Below are 14,087 nucleotides of genomic sequence, written 5' to 3' on the forward strand. Positions count from 1 at the left end.
ATCTCTTGAACGAAACTATTGAATTGAAGACACAAATGACGTCAGTGCTGACGTCTTTTTCATCAAATAGTCTTGAATGGTCTTGAACATGACTCTTGTTCAAGCTTTCTTGGATCGTCTACAAGCAGTATTAAACAAGAGTCTTGTTCAAGCTTTCTTGGATCGTCTACAAGCAGAATTAGTGAAAGATTGGATACAGTTTTCGAAAAAGAAAGTGTATTTTTAAAAATTTGAGTCCTATATTTCTTTGCAATTGTTTTCTATATTTAAATTAGAATAAAAAATAAGTATAATGATTTACCACGGGGAGAACACAGTGATTGAGCTTTCTTCTTTGTATGAAGAAAATCAGTAATCACAGAAAAAAAATACCACGGTATCTTATATTTATAAATAATAATAATAATAATATCTGACTTCCGCAAGAATTCGTTTTCCCGTAGTGTACCGCAAGTTGAAAAAGGTTGGGTAACGCTGCTCTAGGGATTACTCTAGTGGCAACAGTGAGTGCAAAGTGATCGTTCAGAAAACACCAATAAGGGTGTAGAAGACAAGACAAGAGTGCTTGGCAACTCTGTTACGGACGGCATTTCTGTGTCGTTTGTCGTGTTTGTCGCGTGGATTGGAAATTTATTTTGTATGTGAATAGTATTAGAATTAGAAAACGATGGCTGAATTTGACCTTACGTCTCGTATGGGACAATATTTAGACAGGCATTTAGTGTTTCCATTATTGGAATTTTTATCTGTGAAGAAGGTAGGTATTCAAGTTATAACTATTATGTGTATCATATATCGTATATATAACATATTTTATGTTATATGAAAGCTTTAGGTTGCGTTTAGTTGTTTTCGTGAAAGCTGTGTGTACTGTGTGAAGTATTGGACACACACATATATTTTCGTGAAGTGATCCCAAGTGATAAGAATTTTACTTTGACATCATGTGGATAGCATCATACGAAGTTGTTTCACTTCTTAATGCAAGAACAGCTTATTTTAGGAAGTGATTTTTTTTTCGTGCAGTTTTACTACACAGATCCATAGTATAAGTAGTAGTAGAAGGAGCAAGAGTAGGAACGGATTAGAAGCCCCGCAGGGGTTCGTTGGGTTCTGTTCTCGACATAAAATGGGCAAATTAGAGACTTCCCTAAATTTTTTGGGCCTTGTACAGTGGATCCGTATAGTAAAATTCCACCTTTTTGTGGTTGTACATTGTGCAAAAGGCTAGATTCCAAAGAAGTTACTTTCTTTGCTGATATCGTTCCATTCCCAGAAAAACAAACAAACAAAAAAAAAAAATAAAACGACAAGTTTGATTTATGTTGTTCGTTAATTTATTAGCTTTCGCGGGCAGATAAAGAATATGACGATAAATTTATATGGATAGCATTTAGTATCTCCACCGAATTTATCGGCAGCGCGGGAGCCAGTGTTGACTTACAGTGAGCCATTATAAACGATCTCGTTTATTCGTATACCCACCATTGCTGACGCGCCTGCTCAATAGATGCACACACTCGCCACTGCATGACCTTCCCTGAGTCTATGCGTGTTTTTCTTCACCACCTAACACAAGTTGGTTCGTGTTTTTGTTGTAGTTTTATACCATACGTGCAGAATGTGTGGCTTAAGTTTAGAGTTGCCCCTCCAGTCTGAAGTTGCCCTTGGACTTTGCAACATACAAAAAACAGTGCTTAAAGTATTAAACATTGTTACATTTCAATTAATTTCAGTACTCTATGTGTTTCACCAAAATTTAAAAGGTTTTCTTCATTATTTTTGCGCATCCGTTACACCTGTTTGCCATATTCGCCATATTTTACAACTACCATGCTGCTGAAACGTTCCGCATCCGGCAAATAGTACTAACTTCCACATATCTTTTCTCGTATTAAACATAACTCTCCTGCCGAACTTACATTCCTAAACATCAAATAAAAACTTCAAATTATCATTTCTTACCTCATTTCTCCTGTAAATTTTCCTGATTTTTATAAAAAGTGGAGGGGTAACTCTAAACTTAACCCGAATGTGTTTATACTCATGACAATTACAAATACTAAGTGAGGCAGAGTCACTAACACGTGATTTGGGAGATAAGCTATAATACCTAAGCTTCCTACCTTGCTATAATAATACCTAAGTTATATAACGGCGAAACGCATTTCTTCGTGGACATTCTAACATAATGTCTTTGATAGTCTTACGAAAATCAGTGAAGATAGCTAAGACCGGACTGAATATAAAAGAACTCATAAGTAGGTTACATTATACTCAAGTATAATGTATGATAGTCCGTAAAATTCAGGAACTCCCTATATATATTTTAGTTCATGCTTAGCTTCGAGAATACAATTGAGAATTATTTGATATCAATTATTATATTTAAGGTTTAGTTTTAATTGTAATATTCGGTCAAAATAATACCATACTTAAGTAGTGTCTATAAAATTACATATAATCGGATATTTTAGTAATATTCTATATTTTGTCTTTATTATCATGTGGGTTCAAAGGTGTATATTCTGTAAGTTCTCATAGGTTTTGTATTATTTTCAAGGAAATTTTAAAGTAGGGAATCTTCGCAAGGAAACTCATAATCTTCATTCTGTAATTTCTTCAAAAATTATCATTTAAAAATTCGGCCATGATGTCTTTTGGCACATCCCTTTGTTTAGGTAGTAATTATTTTCTCATTGGAGCAGAGAAATCTCAGCTTCGTTTGAGGCTCATTCCAGATATCATGATTGGTTCGGTTTCTTTTGATGTGTCGAGATTTAAAGTGTTATCCTTTTGTTGCGTCATCAGAGAGCCAATTAGAGCTCTTCTCGTTGTCATTCTTTGTCTTTTACAAAAGCCATATTGGAGATAGGATATCCTGTGTCGGTAGTTTGTGGTTTGCAAACTTTTTCACGAGGGGTTGCGAATGACGGACTGCATGCCTGGATGCCGAACTGTGAGTTGTGATTGAAGAGGCTTGAGAATTATCTTCTTTGGGCAAATTTGAGTTCCGTTTTCCGGTGACCACGTTTTGGTGAATGAATCGGTGATTGCTGGTAGCATACCTGCACCGGGCCCAGTAGGTTCGGACCACCAGTCAGTGATACATTTACACAGTCCATGGTCCGAAGGAAAGTGAACATCATTTTCACATACATTTATCATTATTATTATTTATTTATTTATTTATTTATTTTTTGAAAGTTAAAAGTAATATATACTGTAAAGGCACTTTTTTAATTGTAGAATCCATTACAGAATAACAAGTGGTACTTGAATCATAAAAATTGGAAATAGCGAAAAATAGCGACCCAGTCTTATATGAAAAAAAAAAAAAAAGTCCCAAAAAAAGGTCGGGTTTTTTGTTCTTTCATCTGTAGGCTTAATCCTAATAATGAAGTGTTACCAACGAAAATCCTAGCTTCAAGTTGTGCTTCTTTTGACGGAATCAAGCTCGCTCCAGTTGGTATCCTTAATGTAGACACGTGAAATGGCGCTGGATTTATTTTTACTGAATGGTCCAGACTATATCGTATCCTAAGCTGCCTAAACCAATCTTATTTTTTGATGCTCATAAAGAAAGAAATGTAGCGTGTCATAGTGATAGATAAAAGTGAATTCAGCTAAATGTGATTTTCTGTAAAATAACTTTTGCACCAAGGCTTTTTACGAGGGGAAAAAAAACGTACCTACAAACGTACTCCGTAATTTTCAAAACCTTTCACCAATTTTGATTATTTTGGGGGTTATTACAATAAAAAAAAACTATTTTTAATGGTAAAACTTTTTATTACAAAATGCTTATATTATTGTGAATATATTTGTAGCGTTTTTCGCCAACAAATCAAAGTATTAAAAAATGGTAGACCCATAGTAATATTTTAACCCCATAAGGTTGTTTAACTAAGCAATCCTAATTCTTCAAAACTGCTGTAGTTTCCCTAAGGGAATCGCACCCATCATTTTAGGTCACTGGTGATTGGCAAGGAGAAAGTACTGCGGAAGATGCAGTTAAAACAGGATCTAAAGAAATAACATAGACCTCTTCTTCCGAGATCCAGGATGCTTCGTGCATTTGAAGTTCGCCAGTGTCAACAACGCAAAGTTCTGTTCCTCGTCGACCACAGATTAGAAGTGGCTGCACACGTGAAGGAGCAGGGACATCACGTTTGTGAACAATTTTTCGAGCATCTTCTTTGGACTTTGGACTTCAGTTTACCACGTTACAAATACTTCTTGTCCTAAAACAGTGCGAGAAGGCGAAAAAATTCGATTTCTTCAGAAATATTCAAATAAAAAAATAATTAAAAAAACTATGATATTAATATCTGACGAATTATAATATCTTTCGGTTTTTAATATCTTTTGGTCTGCAAATCGTGGATCGTTTCGTCGCGGAAAATATTATTTCACGAAAAAGAGTTTCTTCTGTTTCATGTGTGAAACCTCTGAGAAGAAAGGAGTGGGTAACTATTCGAATCAAAAGTTTTAAATAATATTCTTAAAAATAGCAATACGAGTGGGAACGCGAGGGAATTTTAAAACGATGGTTACTATCACTAACAACTAACTCCAGAAAAGCGTGTGTCGTAAATGCAATGCTGCGATAGCCACAAAACGGAGTTTTATTGTTTTGCAATACACACAGAGTTCCTCACCAGTCATGCTGGTGTCTAGTGCATCTTCGAATCCCTACTATATGATTCAGTTTATATAGGCTATAGGTCACAACTTTCCAAAATAATGGAAAAATATCTCTCTCTCTCTCTCTCTCTCTCTCTCTCTATATATATATATATATATATATATATATATATATATATATATAAAATGAAAGTAACTACATTTTAAGTTAACTCTTGAACTACTCGACTGATAACGATCAAAATTTCAACATAGATGAGTTTCGGTCCTCTATCGCTTCACTTTGAAGGTGCACTTTGAAGAGAAGGGGAAGATATGTAAAAATGATCGAAAATGACTAATATTAATATCGAATCCATAGTTTTCAAGGTGGCTGATATGAACAATGACACTTCCGATGTCATTTAAATCCAATTTTTAGTCCCCATTAGTACTCCTAAGAGAATGGTGACGTGAAAATAATTTAAAATTACCGATTAATTGGAATCCAAACTGAAAAACCGAATAACGTTGTTTTCACCAAATTTTCCATCTGATATAAATGTGTTTTTTAAAAACATTAGTTACAGCATACAAAAAAGGTAATGCAGGCCTACTGTAGCAGTAATGCGCCATAACGGGTACACTGCTATTCTCGAAAGGGTTTAATGTAATCTCCTTTGATGCAGAACTAAAGGCAAATGATTTAGTGAGCAAGAAGTATTCAGTAAATTTCAATATGATTAACAATTTATTCTCAATATATGTAACAACTAGTATAATAGCAATAACTATATATATATATATATATATATATATATATATATATATATATATATATATATATATATATATATATATATATTAACACTAAATATAACAAACAACACTTAAATTGAAGTCTTCCCCTTTCAATTCTTTTGACAGCGGTGTGAACAATTCCACAATTTAACGCCCATAAATTAATTCTATCCAAATAATATTTTAAACCTTTCAATATTAAATCCAAAAATGTTTCAAGTAATTTATATGTTAATTTCAATATAACTAAAGAAATAGTTACGTGTAATCCGATGAACATATCCCTCGGAAACGAAGTATTAATCGGTCCAAAATGGCGCAAAAATAAAAAGGTTAGAATTTAGAACATACTTACGGTCCCGTTGAATATGCCACATCAAACACACACTTACAATACGATTTTATAATATCACATTGCAGGCTTTGTTTTTACACCACTTCACAAGCGGATCTTAATTTAATTTTCAACTCTATTCACAAAATTTACTTCTAATCCATTTAACGAAAACCATTACAATTTCTAACTTGTATTCTTATATCCAAAGTGTAATTTTAGATCCGTCGACGATTACCTTTTCTTCTGTTCTGACGCTAATCGCAGGTTGACATTTCGACCACAGTTCATAGGTGGCGCTGTTAACTCTCGATGAACAAACGAAGCACAATGTTCATTGAACTTGACCTACTAACATATATCATAGTTGCTAACTGTATGCGGAAATAACTATCAGCTGTTTCAGTGTCCAGACTAAAGTTAGTTTTTTTTTTTTTTTTTGAGAAATGTTACACTACTTACAAATCATTTTAGTACCATTGTTGTATGGTAGTATTTATTGTACCTTGTTAAAACATTTGTTTTCAAACTATCAAATATAAATCGCAGTAAATTGTGTAATCTGTTGTGAAAAGAAAAAAGTATACCATACTATTTTCCGATCGGTGTAAGGAAGAGATACCATACTATTTTTCGATTGGTATAGTAAAATAGTATTTTTCCATACTATTTTGCAGTAAATTATTAATTATATGTAAACTTTGTTATTTTTAAGTGACTGAAACGAGGTAATCTTACGATGATGTTGTAAAAGTTGGTCATTTGGGGGGGGGGAGGAAATCATTATGGGGGCCTGGCCCCGATGGGCTCCCCCTTGGCTACATCCCTGACACGAACTATGTTGAGAATTCCATGTAAATATGCACGCAGGAAATTATCACATTATATGAGACGTGGCGTGTGTGTAAACAAAATATGTTCAGATTTTTATGTGGATTAAAAATTTTAAATAGTTATGATTTGAGAGGAGTGCTCGGGGAAAATTCCCTTCCGGCATCGCCGCCAGTTTTCATGTTACTTCGGGAGGAGGGTTTAGGTAGATAAGTTTCGTTGTCAGATATCTGAATTTTTGGGAGCTTGGACCCTCCAGAATTGGCGCCCATGCCTCCTGGAGCTACGAAATTCACACCGAAAGTATTTCTCCGACCGTGTTCGACCTGGGTTACCAGTAATTCTTTCATCCTCCCCACACCTTTTTCCCGTTTATACAAGGTTCCCACGGGGATGATTTCCGAGATAATCAGTTTATGAAGCTGTTGATAACGCAAGTTGGTTAGCGTTTATTGCATTAATATCAATTTCTCCATAAATTGTTTAACTTCAAATGAGACGCTACATGCAATTACTATTTGCGTTTGGTACTGAAACTTTCATTATTATTACGTTGCAATATGTGGTTTCCCTGAAATTACTAGATTTTAATGAACGACGATTGTCTGCTGGATTACCCATGAACTTACCGAAACCAAAGGATTCGATCCCGAAAAAATGAATCAGACTGGCTTTGCTGTGAACCGGAAGTATAGAATAATGGCTGTAAAAGCAAAATGTGTGTTACTTTAAAAAAAAAAAGAAAAAAAAAATCTACCTGAACTGATGTACATAATACTTTTTTTAAATATGGTAATGATACACAATGCAGGTAACTAAATTCTTGGAATTGTAAATTATATGGTCATGCGTAATTCGTGTCTACTGTATTACATAAATGTGTAAGTTAGTCGATGGTTCGAAACAGAAGGAAAAAAGCTACTCAATGTGGAAATAGTAATTTTCAGATTCTTATATTTAAAAGATTAAGACATTTGGAGGAATGGAATACGTTCTCGCACAGGAAGTATGTGGGAGATGTATAGTTCCACTTATGAAACCAAGTAGATAGATCAGGATTTTGGGGAGATGGGTATTGATTCAGCATAAGGTAGGATCCAGTGGTGAGCTGTGGTTTCTGCAGCTATGAATTTAGTTATATTTTAAGTCATAGTAGGTAATAATGATGGTGTTTAGTAAGAATTATTTAACATGTGTTATTTTCGTTTCAGATCTATGATGAAAATGAATTTCAGCAATGGAAGCTAGAAGTCTTAAGCAACACTAATATGCTTGATTACGCAATAGATGAAAGAAAGAAATTGTATCCAAATCAAGAAATCCCGGAGGTAAGCTAATTTTGGATTTTTGACTTTCTAGAAATCCAATTTTAAGCTAGTTATGAGGGGAACAAGTCCTTCGTTCATTTGATTTGTTGAACTTAGTAGTAAAAAGCAAGGAAAAACACTGTTGGTAAATACTATTGACTGCATTATGCAAGTATAATAAGACTGTGATTGTGTTTATACAGGGTGTATCAAAACAACACCGATAACGTTTGGGAAGTGGTTCCTGACACCAAGATAAGGCAAAAGTATAGACCAACCTGGGTGCACAAATGCTTCCTTTCGGAGTTACAGGCTGCCGAAAACATGAAAAAATGAACTTTAAATGTTCATAGCTCCAAAACTATGAGACCTACCGTAGTCAAGAACTAGTATGTACTCTATTCAGATATCGCAGTTTCAGAATCTTGTAGTACCTCCGCAACAATTTTTAGAAAGGTAGTTGACGAGTACTTCAAATTATATGCTTGTAGCCAAACTCCCTCTATAAAAATTGTTTTGTGAGTACCTTAGGATTCTGAGACATGTATTTTTGGATAGTGCACATACTAGTTCCTAAGTAAAGTTTTGACCCGACTACGTTACGTCCCATAGTTTTGGTGCTATGAACATTTAAAATTCACTTTTTTTATGTTTTCGGCGGCCTATAACTCTAAAAGGAAGCATTTGTGGTTGTGCATACAGGTTGGTCTATGCTTTTTGTCTTATCTTGGTGTCAGGAATATCACCTTCCAAACGTTGTCGGTGTTGTTTTGAGACACCCTGTATTTAACAAGCCTATTAAGCTTAGTATGAAGGCTTCCTTCGGATTAAGTGTTAAGCATTGTTGTTTTGAAATGGAAGATTCGGGTACGGTTCTAGGTTAAGAGTCCGAATTTATGTTAATATTTTTCCACTTTTTATGCAGCCTTAACGTTGAAAAGAGACGGTACTACACTTACTAAAACTAACTCTTAAAAAAAAAATGTAAATGTATTCCTTGTAGGACATTGTTCTATTACGTTCGCTGCTAGAATAAAACTGCAGTGTTATTGAAAATAAGAAACACATTTCATTAATTATAAGATGAGATATGTTAGTGTAACTGTGGTACATCATTTTTTTAGGAAAAGATTTTCTTATTTCTTGAAGTGATACCAGAAAATTTGTCGGTCACAAGGAGAATGTAAAGCTTTGTCCAGACTTTATGTAACAAATGTCCTTACAGAGCAACGTAACATGTGCAGCATGATGTTACGATACTGTGTTACGTTACGTAGATCCATATAAGTGTAGACAGTTAGCCGCACCGTAACTTGTAATATGTAATATGTAATATTTTCCACTTGAAAAGCTGTTTCTTAGTTCAGTAGAGAGGATGTCTTCCTCTGTAGAGTTGGCTGCTGCTAGATACATATTTATTTATCACATTAAAAAGAAGCCGAGAACATGGCGATGGTGGATGAAAAAAATGTGTGTATCGACTCGTCTATGGTGGATCTAGGGTACTGTCGTCTGGCTTAAAGCTTCTTTTTAATCATTTTTTAATCGATTGTGATAATCAGGATTTCTGCTATTCCACAGAGTACTTCTGTCGTGATAACAATCAATCAACGCAAGGACTTTTCGCGAAAACTCCGTGGCTGGAACACGAAAACTGATGAATATGCGGGTTTATGTTATGCATGTATGTGCAGAAGGCGTCCAGGCCAGCACATGCCGTAACATGTAACATGATTTGTTACGGTGTTACCTACGGCGCACCATTAAATAGACCGCATATGTATCAATGACATATACTGAGCAATGTTTTGTTACAAATCTGGACGCACCTTAACATATATCTGGTGTTCTGTGCTCCCTGCGTGTAGTTACAAGATCAGTCAGCAATTTTTAACCCCAGGTTCATGCATATAATGTATAGGTGAAATGGGACAACGCTTTGAGGGCTTTGTTCTTTGGATTGATCACAATGACAAGTCTCTGTAATATTTAAACTATTTACCTTCGAGACTGATACTCACACTGAAGAATAGGCTGTTTGTGAAATTAAACTTTATGGTCGCTAAGAAGTTTTTGTTTATTTGGATATTGTAGTTTTCATCCAATAGCCCCAAAGCAGAGCAACAGGCGACAGTGCGACATTGTCGCAGAGAGAAAATGTGGACTGAAGAAAGATTAACTAATCTTTAGACGAAAGTTACGGCCGCAGAAAGACTCTGTAAATGAAAATGACGGTTGCTGAATTATTTTCTTCTCTGTAACTATAGCACGATTCAGCTTAACGGTTGAGAGCGATGTAGAGCATGAAATGTAAATTTTTCACAAAAGTTCTTGAAGTTTCTAGTGTCATTCAAAGAACAATGCCAGACTTGCCTGAATACAGATGAACCCAAATAATCACTCTATCACAGCTCCACGCCAAAGGCGAGTACGCTAACCGCTTAGCTACGAAGGAGCTCTACCTTGGACTCCGTGATATTTCGAAGAACACTGTAGCTAATGACAAAGTAGACGAAAGTTTCAATTCTTTTAATGCATTTTTCATTACCAGTTTTTTTTATTATTATTATTAACAACCGTTGATAATATGAACAAAAAGAAACCTGTGTATGCTTTTTCAGTAAATATATGCGAGGATTTTTATTAAACCAGCTCGATGAATTTGTTAATGATTCGACAGTCGATGCATATAACAGAGCAAAATTATTACATATTAATCCATGGGAGGTATGAATGTCATAAAGGCCAGCAACAAAGTACACGTCATGAAGTATGGAGAAATATGTGAGGATAGTCAAAGAAATGTATACAGGAGCTACGGCCCAAGTAAGAAGTTGTGTGAGGAATGAAGCCCCTTAGTGTATGATGTTTGTCGACGATATTGTATTATGGAACACAAATAAGTTAGAAGTTAAAAATAAACTAGAATAGGAGGAAGCCTGAAAGATAAGCGTCTAAAAATGAGTAGAAAGACAGCGGAATATCTCGAGTCAAAGCTACAAAATGAATGATTGAAAAGAGTGTAAGATTTTAAATATTTTTTGCCAAGAATGGTGATTTGGATGAGGTAATAACACGGAGATTGCTAGAGGGATGGTGAAATCGAAAGAAAGCATGATCGCAGAATCATGGTAAAGAATAAAGGGATTATTTACAAAAAAATAATTAGTCCAGCAATGATATATGAAGCAGATACCTGGCCAATAAAGAAAGCAGAGAAAAAAAGATTGAATGTTACCGAAATGAGAATGCTGAGCTTTATGTATGGGATAACAAGAAGAAATAGAGTGAGGAATGAGAAAATAAGAGAAACAGCCAAGATTATATATATATATACTAGCTGAACCTGCGCTCTCTACACAGCGCATCATTTGCATATGAGCATAAATCATCTCATTCCTCACAACATATGTATATGTCCCTAAATTGGCAAAGGGTATCATAAAGGGGAGATTTTTTCGATCATTTTTTCTCAATATCTCGCACCGTTTGCAAGATTTGAGCCTACTTCCGGTTGGAGTTTCTAATTCATGTATGAGCAGTGTTTTCTTTCTTCTTGCATGCAGTATGTAATAAGCAAATACATTACATATACAATTAATTATAATGTCAGTTATATATGGTGTAGATTGGGCGAAACACTCAAAAAATAAAGATTTATCTTAGACTCGAGAAATGGTTATCCTTCCTTTTTCACTATTATTTGGCCATAGAACAAACGCCTGAGGCATATACAACCCCAATTAACATTGTGGTGTTGGAATGTATAACGCATAGGATATGATGCTTTAGTTTTTTTTTTTTTTTTTTAATTTCAACGCTTCCAGTGTACCCTAGAAAAATGTAATAAAGAAATAATGGCCATTTTTTTTTAAATATTCAATTAGAACTGGACAATCTACGCAAAATTTCCAAACGATCAGTGAAAACACCATCTTTCTAGAGCCTGTAGTTTCCGAGATCTCATTGTCGAAAGGATTGCCCACAAACATATAAACATAGTTTAAAAGAACTCAGAAGATGGAAGCGCAATTCACATGCATTGATTTTAGAAAAGGCTTGTTAAAATCCAAAGGCTTTCAACAATAATTTTATATAAACTTTATGAAAAAGATATAGTTAACTAATTTAGACTATTTAAAGTACAAATACTCAAAATGTTTGTCTCTGTTAAACGTGAAATCACACATAACCGTAAATGAAGGATTTGAAAGCCAAAGTTATAGGTTGGAGCTCAGGCGCTTTTAATTGCTATTATAGCATTTTAATATGGTATAGGCATTTAATGAAAGTAACAAACGAGTATGTGGACAGAAGAATGGTGGCAATGAAAGTGGATGGGAAGAGAGGTAGAGGGAGACGAAGGAAATGGCTATATATGTGTGGGGTTAAGAATGACTTCAAGGAGAAAGGTCTAACAGAGGAAGAATTCCGGGTCAGGACTTTATGGAAAAGACCCATTAGAAACGTCGACTACACATAAGTGGGAAAAGAGAAAGGTGATGACTCTGGTTAAAAGAGAGAAGCACTGCTTGATGTGATGATAGTTTAATTTTCCTTTGAACAAAGTATATATTTAGTATCTTATGTGTTATTTTACTATTTTTCTTTTCTTTTTGTAGAGTATGAAGGCTAGAAGAGCTCAAGTAGTACAGCAACTGCAGGAGTTACAGACCGAGGTTGATCCAACTGTGAAGTTATTAACTGATGATAAAGTATCAAAGACAGTTGAAACTGTCAGAGATTCCAAGACTTTGTTGAACTTTCTCACAAAAGAATATGGGGTAAGTATTAATAAACCTTCATGGTAATGTATTTCAGTGTGTCGCAATAAGTAACAAGTGGTAGAGGGGATGAAGACTCAGCATAAAACTTGCAACTCTTATTGGACGGGTCCTTGGTTTGCTCCTAGTTATTATGTGATATATGGTGGGTACCAGGTTTTCGTAGTCCACTGTCTTTCAAAATTGCAGTAATAGTTCTCTGTGAGGCTATAGAGTTAAGTGCGGGACGTCATACTCAAAATTTCATTGTATTATGAATACTAGACAAGGAATCAATGTGCCAACCTTGGTTTTGCGAAACAATTGCACTTTTCATGTAGAAACTTCTCAGTGTAACTTCATGTGGGCAATATTTATGTAATCTTGTGTAGCGAAATATTTAGGGCGCATGATTTTTGGTTCAATATTTGGTAGTGGCATAATTTTCAATGTTTAGCATCGTGAAGCTGTCATGGAGCCATACTGAATCATATTTTCAGATCCATTTAGAACAGTAATTACATAGTGAGCGGATACACTGAAAGCCTCGTTTAAATTTTGTTCCATGTGGCTTGCAGTAGTACTTTGTCGACTGTTGCGCTTGGTAGTTTATTGTCTTATGGATTATTTTGTTTCCGTCAAGCAAGAATGTCAGTATTTCCCAGGTTCTTCAGAAACAAACAACTCTATTCGATTATAACGTAAGTCACTTGAAGAGCATGTCATAAATAAACTCAAGAGGTACTCACCTTATTGTTCTCTGTCCTGTAATTGAGCTCAAACAAAAATGTTAAGTCGAATTTTCACTGACAGCTGTCAGCATTATCAGGCCATCGATAAGAAAAACTTTTAGTTTGATATAATCTCTCTCTTTCTCTAAAAATGGCACCACAGATTACAGCTCACTATTCTACAAGTCAAATCGAAAAATAAATATAAGTGTATACCTTCCGGGTCCTCGTTTAGAGATGCGAATTGCACTTTGTGGCATCATCGCAGATAAAGAACCGTAGAGTAGATCTGTCAATCCATCAAATAGTTACGTCGGTACTTTCCAGATGGCAGTTAAAGTTGATAAGACGTTGACACTAATACTTTGTATTGTGACAATCGATGTAACTGTTTGATGGATTTGTAAAACAATATTAATGATTCTAAGTTACTCTACGACGTTGCTACATACTGAATTTTTGATTTCCTATAGCAGCCGGAAGACGCCCCAAAGTGTATACTATTATATAGTATTTTCGCTTTAGTTTTGACTTGAAGAATAACGTTCTGTTGATCGTGGAAAGAGAGAGTCAGTTAGTCTTTGAATATATTCTATAGTTGATTATGAAGTGGTGCCTATTATGCTGCTCTTGGTTTTATAGATAATTGTTTTCACAGTAGTAGTCTATAGAAATGTATATAGAAGTTTACACG

At 34.9% G+C, this 14,087-nt stretch overlaps 1 protein-coding gene across 1 annotated transcript in view; it reads left to right on the forward strand.

Moving 5' to 3' along the window:
- Positions 1-562: 562 nt before the first annotated feature.
- The window catches only part of eIF3e (eukaryotic translation initiation factor 3 subunit e), a 48,050-nt gene continuing 34,525 nt past the window's right edge, over positions 563-14,087 (forward strand). Inside the window, exons 1-3 of the mRNA XM_081746123.1 lie at positions 563-757; positions 7,804-7,920; positions 12,522-12,683. Of these exons, the coding sequence (XP_081602249.1) occupies positions 668-757; positions 7,804-7,920; positions 12,522-12,683 (369 nt within the window). The 5' untranslated portion in view covers positions 563-667. The remainder of the gene's footprint in view (positions 758-7,803; positions 7,921-12,521; positions 12,684-14,087) is intronic.

This window comes from Thermobia domestica, chromosome 18 (assembly GCF_964235325.1).
Source record: "Thermobia domestica chromosome 18, izTheDome1.hap1.1, whole genome shotgun sequence".
NCBI classification, from domain to species: domain Eukaryota; kingdom Metazoa; phylum Arthropoda; class Insecta; order Zygentoma; family Lepismatidae; genus Thermobia; species Thermobia domestica.